General features: G+C 42.1%; 1 protein-coding gene across 1 annotated transcript; it reads left to right on the top strand.

Moving 5' to 3' along the window:
• Positions 1-4,857: 4,857 nt before the first annotated feature.
• LOC308312585 (meteorin-like protein) lies at positions 4,858-9,902 on the top strand. The gene is made up of 5 exons (XM_080759244.1): positions 4,858-5,249; positions 6,398-6,578; positions 7,010-7,235; positions 8,294-8,353; positions 8,491-9,902. The coding sequence occupies exons 1-5, from the start codon at positions 5,155-5,157 to the stop codon at positions 8,820-8,822; spliced, it is 894 nt and encodes a 297-aa protein (XP_080615370.1). The 5' UTR covers positions 4,858-5,154; the 3' UTR covers positions 8,823-9,902.
• Positions 9,903-10,788: the final 886 nt, after the last annotated feature.

The following is a 10,788-nucleotide window of genomic DNA, read 5'->3' as shown; positions in this document are numbered from 1 at the left end:
TCATTTTTGAGGATTTGAAAAAAATGAAAAAAAACGATGGGTTATAGCCCATGTTTTTTGAAATTTTGAAAAAAAAAGTTAGCCTCGTTTCTCATCATTTTGGACCGTGGGCTATAGCCCATATCGTACGGCATACTATGGCACGCCGTTTATCATCATTTTTGAGGATTTGAAAAAAATGAAAAAATGAAAAAAACCATGGGTTATAGCCCATGTTTTTCAAAATTTCAAAAAAAAAAGTTAGCCTCGTTTCTCATCATTTTGGACCGTGGGCTATAGCCCATATCGTACGGCATACTATGGCACGCCGTTTTTCATCATTTTTGAGGATTTGAAAAAAATGAAAAAATGAAAAAAAAACGATGGGTTATAGCCCATGTTTTTTGAAATTTTGAAAAAAAAAGTTAGCCTCGTTTCTCATCATTTTGGACCGTGGGCTATAGCCCATATCGTACGGCATACTATGGCACGCCGTTTTTCATCATTTTTGAAGATTTGAAAAAAATGAAAAAATGAAAAAAACCATGGGTTATAGCCCATGTTTTTCAAAATTTCAAAAAAAAAAGTTAGCCTCGTTTCTCATCATTTTGGACCGTGGGCTATAGCCCATATCGTACGGCATACTATGGCACGCCGTTTTTCATCATTTTTGAGGATTTGAAAAAAATGAAAAAATGAAAAAAAAACGATGGGTTATAGCCCATGTTTTTTGAAATTTTGAAAAAAAAAGTTAGCCTCGTTTCTCATCATTTTGGACCGTGGGCTATAGCCCATATCGTACGGCATACTATGGCACGCCGTTTTTCATCATTTTTGAGGATTTGAAAAAAATGAAAAAAAACGATGGGTTATAGCCCATGTTTTTTGAAATTTTGAAAAAAAAAGTTAGCCTCGTTTCTCATCATTTTGGACCGTGGGCTATAGCCCATATCGTACGGCATACTATGGCACGCCGTTTTTCATCATTTTTGAGGATTTGAAAAAAATGAAAAAATGAAAAGAACGATGGGTTATAGCCCATGTTTTTTGAAATTTTGAAAAAAAAAGTTAGCCTCGTTTCTCATCATTTTGGACCGTGGGCTATAGCCCATATCGTACGGCATACTATGGCACGCCGTTTTTCATCATTTTTGAGGATTTGAAAAAAATGAAAAAAACGATGGGTTATAGCCCATGTTTTTTGAAATTTTGAAAAAAAAAGTTAGCCTCGTTTCTCATCATTTTGGACCGTGGGCTATAGCCCATATCGTACGGCATACTATGGCACGCCGTTTTTCATCATTTTTGAGGATTTGAAAAAAATGAAAAAAACGATGGGTTATAGCCCATGTTTTTTGAAATTTTGAAAAAAAAAGTTAGCCTCGTTTCTCATCATTTTGGACCGTGGGCTATAGCCCATATCGTACGGCATACTATGGCACGCCGTTTTTCATCATTTTTGAGGATTTGAAAAAAATGAAAAAAACGATGGGTTATAGCCCATGTTTTTTGAAATTTTGAAAAAAAAAGTTAGCCTCGTTTCTCATCATTTTGGACCGTGGGCTATAGCCCATATCGTACGGCATACTATGGCACGCCGTTTTTCATCATTTTTGAGGATTTGAAAAAAATGAAAAAATGAAAAAAACGATGGGTTATAGCCCATGTTTTTTGAAATTTTGAAAAAAAAGGTTAGCCTTGTTTCTCATCATTTTGGACCGTGGGCTATAGCCCATATCGTACGGCATACTATGGCACGCCGTTTTTCATCATTTTTGAGGATTTGAAAAAAATGAAAAAATGAAAAAAACGATGGGTTATAGCCCATGTTTTTTGAAATTTTGAAAAAAAAAGTTAGCCTCGTTTCTCATCATTTTGGACCGTGGGCTATAGCCCATATCATACGGCCTACTATGGCACGCCGTTTTTCATCATTTTTGAGGATTTGAAAAAAATGAAAAAAACGATGGGTTATAGCCCATGTTTTTTGAAATTTTGAAAAAAAAAGTTAGCCTCGTTTCTCATCATTTTGGACCGTGGGCTATAGCCCATATCGTACGGCATACTATGGCACGCCGTTTTTCATCATTTTTGAGGATTTGAAAAAAATGAAAAAAACGATGGGTTATAGCCCATGTTTTTTGAAATTTTGAAAAAAAAAGTTAGCCTCGTTTCTCATCATTTTGGACCGTGGGCTATAGCCCATATCGTACGGCATACTATGGCACGCCGTTTTTCATCATTTTTGAGGATTTGAAAAAAATGAAAAAAACGATGGGTTATAGCCCATGTTTTTTGAAATTTTGAAAAAAAAAGTTAGCCTCGTTTCTCATCATTTTGGACCGTGGGCTATAGCCCATATCGTACGGCATACTATGGCACGCCGTTTTTCATCATTTTTGAGGATTTGAAAAAAATGAAAAAATGAAAAAAACGATGGGTTATAGCCCATGTTTTTTGAAATTTTGAAAAAAAAGGTTAGCCTTGTTTCTCATCATTTTGGACCGTGGGCTATAGCCCATATCGTACGGCATACTATGGCACGCCGTTTTTCATCATTTTTGAGGATTTGAAAAAAATGAAAAAATGAAAAAAACGATGGGTTATAGCCCATGTTTTTTGAAATTTTGAAAAAAAAAGTTAGCCTCGTTTCTCATCATTTTGGACCGTGGGCTATAGCCCATATCGTACGGCATACTATGGCACGCCGTTTTTCATCATTTTTGAGGATTTGAAAAAAATGAAAAAAACGATGGGTTATAGCCCATGTTTTTTGAAATTTTGAAAAAAAAAGTTAGCCTCGTTTCTCATCATTTTGGACCGTGGGCTATAGCCCATATCGTACGGCATACTATGGCACGCCGTTTTTCATCATTTTTGAGGATTTGAAAAAAATGAAAAAATGAAAAAAACGATGGGTTATAGCCCATGTTTTTTGAAATTTTGAAAAAAAAAATCCAGGCCCATGAATTAGAGGATAAAGCTCACATGTTACCCAAATAGTTGAATACACAAAAGCTAAGGCACTGGTGTCGTACTTCTGGTTTACCGGAACGGGGTTCAACTCCCTGCAGTGCCCTGCTCAATGTGTTGTATTTACCGGAAAAATTTAGTGTTGCGGAGGATGAGAAACATTAGCAAATTACGGAGTGTTGCGGAGGATGAGAAACATTAGCAAATTGCGGAGTGTTGCGGAAAAATTGCCGAGTGTTAAAAAAAAACAAAAAAAACGATGGGTTATAGCCCATCGGTTTTAGAAAAAAAATTTCTAAAACCGTTAAAAAAAAATTCCAATTTCCGCAATTTCCACAATTTTCAATTTCCGCAATTGCCAATTTCCGCAATTTCCAATGAACCATGTAAATACAACAAATTGAGCAGGGCACTGCAGGGAGTTGAACCCCGTTCCGGTAAACCAGAAGTCCGACACCAGTGCCTTAGTTTTTGTGTTGTTAATTTACAGGTCCAGGTGTGCATACGCATGTGCGCCTGTGCGTGTGTAGGTGCATATGTGCATTTGTGTGTGCACGCTTCAATGACCACTGTTGGACCCCATGGGGATCAAGGACCTCTGGGAGCCACCCATAATTCACAACGGTCACAGCGAACTCTGTTGCATCACAACTGGTGGCCAACAGTCGTAACCAACACCGCCGCCGACCCACAGGAGAATACCATCTCACAGTGGTATCAGACCAACCACAATCAGCCAACCCTCAAACCAAACCCTTCGACCTAGAAGAACTCGAATATATTATACTATAATAATAGTATATAATATACTATAGTATGCCGTACGATATGGGCTATAGCCCATGGTCCAAAATGATGAGAAACGAGGATAACTTTTTTTTTCAAAATTTCAAAAAACATGGGCTATAACCCATCGTTTTTGTCATTTCGTCATTTTTTTCAAATCCTCAAAAATGATGAAAAACGGCGCGCTATAGTATGCCGTACGATATGGGCTATAGCCCATGGTCCAAAATGATGAGAAACGAGGCTAACTTTTTTTTTCAAAATTTCAAAAAACATGGGCTATAACCCATCGTTTTTGTCATTTCGTCATTTTTTTCAAATCCTCAAAAATGATGAAAAACGGCGCGCTATAGTATGCCGTACGATATGGGCTATAGCCAATGGTCCAAAATGATGAGAAACGAGGATAACTTTTTTTTTCAAAATTTCAACAAACATGGGCTATAACCCATCGTTTTTGTCATTTCGTCATTTTTTTCAAATCCTCAAAAATGATGAAAAACGGCGTGCCATAGTATGCCGTACGATATGGGCTATAGCCCACGGTCCAAAATGATGAGAAACGAGGCTAACTTTTTTTAGACGTCTAAATGTAGACGTCTAAATGTGTACGTCTTCTCTTATGGGGGTCCCTGGCATATCTTTTCAAATGGGGGTCCACGGGCTAAGTAGTGTCAATTTGGGGGTCCTTGACATGAAAAAGTTTGGGAACCACTGCTTTAAACACTTTAGCACTTTATGAACATGAACAAAATAGATGGGTCCCCCCTGGAACTCCCTCAGGTAGCCTCGTTTCTCATCATTTTGGAACGTGGGCTATAGCCCATATCGTACGGCATACTATGGCACGCCGTTTTTCATCATTTTTCATCATAAATGTAGACGTCTAAATGTAGACGTCTAAATGTGTACGTCTAAATGTAGACGTCTAAATGTAGACGTAAATGTGTACGTTTTCTCTTATGGGGGTCCCTGCCACACACACACACACACACACACACACACACACACACACACACACACGCACGCACGCACGCACGCACGGACGGACACGGACACTTGCATGGGCGTGGTTTTGAGAGCGCACGCGTGTCACTCAAAGCGGAGTCAGCTGCTGGCACGCGCCCTAGGCGTCTGCAGTAGGCTACAGAGTTCAGGAGGCGCGCAGCAGAAGTTTGAGCAGCGGTGTGGATGTCCTAGCGACGCGTGCAGCACCGTTATCCACTTGGAATAATGCAATTATGCAAACGAGTGTAGAACAGTAATAGCCTACTTATACGCCTCGTATTACGTCTCACTCTCAATTAAACTGACCATGTAGCCAAAACATATCGAACAGCCTGGATATCTGCTGTGATCACTTGTGACTGAAGCGTGCCGTGGACCGACCTCGGAGATATTTTAATAAAAACCAGCATGCTACTGCCGTGGGTTGCGCACTGGATTGCTGCTGTGTTTTTCTCTCAGGCGGTGGCACAATACTCCAGCGACCAGTGCAGCTGGAGAGGAAGGTAGGTCGAGGATGGAAACTGTATATCTCTGACTCTCTCTCTCTCTCTCTCTCTCTCTCTCTCTCTCTCTCTCTTTAAAAGTGCTATATATATGGGAATTACCGTAACTCATTTTACGAAGATGAAGCATCTTTGGCGAATGGCGATACAAATACATGTGGATAGATACAAATAAATGTAGGGCTATGCGTGAAAATGATTTGTATTGGGAAATAGCCTATACATTTTGTGGGGAGTTTTTTATTTGAACCAGACTTGAGTCTGTTGTCCATTAGTCATTATTTGCAATTATTGCAAATTAAAACCATGGTTTCTTTCTATTATGGAAGCCAGGTGGGGAGGCCTATAGTGGTCACGCTTTGCGCATCTCTTGTCCAAGATGTCCATGGCGAGTTGGCGACGCTGTCAGGCGCAATGTTGGATTGTGAAAAAGAGGTTATTTCGTTCCAAAAAGAAAGAGTCAATATTTTTATATCACGTCTGAACCTATTAGGCTGGCGCCCCACCCATCCCCTCCAAACACATCCCAATTTATAGCCTTCTGAATTAAAACCCTCCCTGTCGCTAAAAAAATACAATACAATTGATAGGCAATAAGGCTTGCAAGAAAACACCCACTTGATCGTATGAATTCCGCTGCGCCGTCTTGCGTAAATAGAGCCATATGGATGCCTTTGATCACTAGCTCTTTAAAAGCCCTGCATCATAAAAAAGGAAGGTCTGCACTTCGCACTTGTTTAGTGTTGTAAAGTTTTACGACTTCAAACAGTTTGAGGTTAGAAGTTTGAGTCAAATTTATAACAGTTTAATAATCCCTTAGTTTCCGGTGTTGTTGGCGAAATAATAAGCGCCCTTTCAATGTAGCCTATCCTATCCCTATCTTCTGTGCCGAGAGACAGCTGCGCGGCTGCGCCAGTTTTTATAGAAAAGTGAATTCAGGTCAGACCCTAAGGTGTTCTCTGTTTATCATTTCACAGTGTCATTTTCTCTTTAAATGCAGGCTATGCCTGATAAGCAATCTGGGAACCCATTCTTTTAAATAAATCTGATTAACACCAGATAAGTGCATTCTTTCTCATTCCCCTTTTCTGGTGTCCTCTACTCTCCCCTCCTTTGCCTACTTGATTCTTCTCTTCTCCTTCCTGCAGTGGTTTGAGCCATGAGTCCCATCGTAGAGATGTGGAGCAGATCTATCTACGATGCTCTGAAGGCTCTCTGGAGTGGCTCTACCCCACAGGGGCTATCATTGTCAATTTGCGACCCAACACAGAGCCCTCATCAGGAGCCTTGCCAAGCCATGCCTGCATCAAGCCTCGCACAGACTCCCAGGTAGGGTACAAAACTGGGCCCTGCAGTGCCAGCAGCAGTTCCATAGTGTAGTTTGTTTGAGTGTGGGCTCACTGAAAGAAAACTACAAGCAAAGCTATAAAGTGCAGTCAACGCGTGGCACTTCTGTCCTATTGGTTGGTGTGCGGACAAGGTTCACCAATGTGACTTTACACATGTTATGCACTTGCCATTTTGCGTGCTTCAGCACCTGGCTATACAACACACTGCAAGCAGGGTTTTAGCCGCTGAATATCTTTACACATCAGGGGCGTGACTGATAAACAATACAAAGATGCCAAATACTCACTGGGATATATATATATATGTACACAAACAATACTTTCTAAATATATATTTCAAGGCAAATTAATTATTAGTAAAAAGATTTTCAGTCACTCACTGTCTCCCTCTCTTTACTGTGGCTCTGCCAGGGGGCCCAGGTCTACCTGGAACAGGCTGGAGAGCTAAGCCTCCTGCTGGAAGAGAAGGAGCAGGCTCTGGGCACGGTGCATTGCTTCAGGCTGGCAGAGGTGGCGCTCTTTGTGGAGGCAGTGGCCCACACTGACATCAGCAAAAGGATCACAGCGTTCCAATATGAGCTGGTGCCCAGCCAGAGGCCTGGAGTACACATGTACCCTTACCTACACCCTGGCACAGGTAAGAGGTGGCATCAGTCATTTGGCAAATCTTTTACAAAATGCATATAATGAAACTTTAACTCCTATTTAGTTCAATTTTAACATTACTGTATTCTTTATGGACAAACTACTATGGACATTATAATTTGTTCAGTGCAGTGGTTCTGTTAGCTACACGCAGTTCACTATTTAACCCCTCTTGTCACATTAAGCTTCACACTCATGACACACACTGCCTGAGTGTTTTCCTTTCACAGAGTGTAAAAATGGACTTGTAAATTCACACTTACAGGATGATGTAGTTCAGGCTCTGTTAATTGAAATGGAGTAAGGGCAAGACTGATGTGAAAAGAGAGGAGTCTGAGGTACTTTGTGCCTTTTTTCCTTCTTTCTCCCTTGTGTCTCTGTCTGCTCCACACGCTGCCTCCCGTGTCTCTGCCACACCTCAGCCCAAGCTCCCACACTCTCTAGTCTCCACCAGGCTTATGAAAACAAGCAGGCCAATCAAAAGGTCACGTTGGGGGTCAAGCCCAGAGGTCAGCCAATCAGCTCTCAGCTGTCAATCAAGGGCCTCTCCCGAGCAGGGCATTGTGGGTAGCCCACCCGTGTGAGCAAAGAGGGTCTGGTGTGGCAAAGAACAGAGTTGTGTCTGCTCAGTAATGAGAATGAGAGGGGATGTGCGTCTGTGTCTGGCTGTTTGACAGCTGTTTTTATAGCTGACAGGGTCAAAGGATAATACTCTGATTACCTTTCTACCCACACCTGCTGTCCTCATTCACGATGTCTCTCTCTCGTAATCGCACACACATGCAAAGAGAACACGGGCAAAGGAGGGAGAATTGGAGAGGCTGTAACAATGCAAAGGGAGAGCCATGGCAGCTTCAAGAGAGAGAATGGGTTCGGAGCTACAGTGTTATCCACTTGTGCCTTATTTTACACTTCATCATTGAAGATGGTGTCACACGACAATGGTGTAGCACGGTGAAAATATGACATGTTTTTGCTTATAATAACATGCCCAGAACAGGGATGCCAGGATGAAAGTGGTTAAACTATGTCCCATATGTTCCCTCCCAGTTCCCTGTAAACCATGCTCCAATGAAGAGATCCTTATGGCTGTGTGCACCAGTGACTTTGGTAAACACGCAAACACACACACACACACACACACACACACACACACACAACGATGTGATATGTTATTAGGCAAGCTCGAGTACTCATTCACTCATACCCTCCTTTCTTGTCTTTATTTCTCTTTCTTCCCCATGCAGCGGCTCGCGGTGTCATCCGAGGTGTGGTCAAATCCTCCTCCTCACCCGGTACTCATGACCACGCCTCTGTAGCGGTGACCCTGAGTCAGTTGTTCCGTCAGAAGAGCAGGGTGTTTGCTTGGGGTGGGGCCAGAGGGAGGAGCTGGAGTGGCCGTGTGAACGTACCCCTGCAGTGTGGTGTGCACCCTGGAGAGGACGAACACCTGATAACGGGTTCTGTACATTTCGGTGAAGCCTGGCTTGGCTGCGCGCCACGCTACAAGGACTTCCTCAAGCTGTACCACACCGCACGGGACGCAGGGACCAACCCGTGTCAAATGGATACAGACTGAGAGGCTATCTCCTCCAATCACGTTGCTGGGTTTGATGAGGTGGGGTACTTCTCAACGAGTTTAACCCGATTCATAATTCGTCACGTGACAGAGAATAGACTATACCTATACAAGCTCATGCATTGCATCTGTGATGTGTAAGCCTGTAGGTGCTGTGTTCGGTCGTTCTCGGGCAAACGACAAAGCATACATTAAGCTTTTCGAGGACTATGCAGAGAGCAACTGGTGAAAATCGAAAGGCTGGCCAACTGATTGCCTATCAGACAGACATGATAGGTGGTGGAGTTTTGACTTTGATTAGCAACCTTGCCCAGGCTCCTTGTGATGCCATAGGGGCCATGCTCGCTCGCAGTTGGCTGAAGCTCTCGTTGCCTAGCAGCGGAGATGACTGTTGGACTATTTGAACGTTTTAGGAGCCAATGTGAGACTTTTACCAGTCACAATAGAACTGTGCGAACAGTGCCAGAGTTAGTGATGAAATGAGAGAGTGAAGATGTGAGTGAATACACGAAGGACAGAATGAGCAACATGCTTGGTGTGTGTGTGTGTGTGTGTGTGTGTGTGTGTGTGTGTGTGTGTGTGTGTGTGTGTGTGTGTGTGTGTGTGTGTGTGTGTTATGTCATCATTCTTGAAATGAAAGTTTGCTTTGTAAAAAGCTTTATATACAGTTTAGAAGTCGTATACCTTCTGACAGAAGTGTACAGTATGCAGTCTTTGTGAGTCTTTGTGTGTGTGTGTGTGTGTGTGTGTGTGTGTGTGTGTGTGTGTGTGTGTGTGTGTGTGTGCGTGCGTGTATGCATGTGTGTGTGTGTGTGTGTGTGTGTGTGTGTGTGTGTGTGTGTGTGTGTGTGTGTGTGTGTGCGCGCGCGTGTGTTTGTGTATGTGTTTGTGAGCATCCATCCATACTTGGGTCTGTGTGTGCATTGGCAGCTCCCTGAGACCAATGATTTGTGTATTTGCTAAATAAAATATAAAGCTATTCCTCTGTGATTCTTTCTCTCCACCACTATGTTTTTATGGGATTGATGTAATAAGATGATGTCACTGCATTATGAATGAACAAAATTACGGATATACCAAAAACGTCTATTTCAGTTTTTTACTTCACCAAGTTCACACAGCTTTAATCCAATAAAAGATCTAATGAAATGTATACATTTTGAGATAAGACCATTAATGTCAACCCATGTCACAGCTGGTGATGGCTAGCCTGTCAGTCATTGGCTGCTCAGTGGTGCAAAGTACAGTAAGTACATTTACTCAAGTGCTTACAAGGAACAGTACAATTTGGAGGTACTTTTACTTTACTTTCCATTTTTGTTACTTCTACTCAATTACATCATTTATTTGACAGCATTATTATTGTTACTTACATTTAGCATTTTATTAATTAAAATAAGTATACAAATTTCAAAGCCAATGTGACGCGTTATGAGCTTGTAGATCTGAGATTTGACCTGAGATTTGTTTTGGCTTGAAGCGAGCCCACATTATTTATTTAGGAAAGATTTAGCTTTGTTGGTGGAAAAAGGTCCCGGTTGGCATATTTTTATGTTCTAGAATGTATTAACCAAAGCTTCCTAGACGAGTGCCAAAAGGCACATGTTTGATGTGTGTCTATTGACAATTTTAAGGACGAGATAGATAGTGAGAGAAACACGGCACCTTTATGATCCATTATGTTTTCCAGCGTAACAAGCCAAGCTACGCATAGTGTGTGTGTGTGTGTGTGTGTGTGTGTGTGTGTGTGTGTGTGTGTGTGTGTGTGTGTGTGCGTGCGTGCGTGCGTGCGTGCGTGCGTGCGTGCGTGCGTGCGTGCGTGCGTGCGTGCGTGCGTGCGTGCGTGCGTGCGTGTGTGTGTGTGTCATTGCCACCTTCCCACAGTAAATCTATGTTAATGGCCCCATGACATAAAAACAGGCAGTCTTTTATACTGTAGATGAGGAAGTACAAGTTCATGTTGTGG

The sequence above is a fragment of the Protomyctophum bolini genome, assembly GCF_963924005.1.
Source record: "Protomyctophum bolini genome assembly, chromosome: 3".
Lineage (NCBI taxonomy): Eukaryota > Metazoa > Chordata > Actinopteri > Myctophiformes > Myctophidae > Protomyctophum > Protomyctophum bolini.
The sequence above is the reverse complement of the archived record's forward strand: the minus strand, read 5'-3'. Positions and strand labels throughout refer to the sequence as shown.

Excerpts from the sequence above, each read along its gene's own strand:
- LOC308312585 (XM_080759244.1), top strand. The coding sequence starts at position 5,155 with ATGCTACTGCCGTGGGTTGCGCACTGGATTGCTGCTGTGTTTTTCTCT. Across the intron at positions 5,250-6,397 it reads CAGTGCAGCTGGAGAGGAAG|TGGTTTGAGCCATGAGTCCC; the intron begins GTAGGTCGAGGA and ends TCCTTCCTGCAG. Across the intron at positions 8,354-8,490 it reads TGTGTGCACCAGTGACTTTG|CGGCTCGCGGTGTCATCCGA; the intron begins GTAAACACGCAA and ends TTCCCCATGCAG.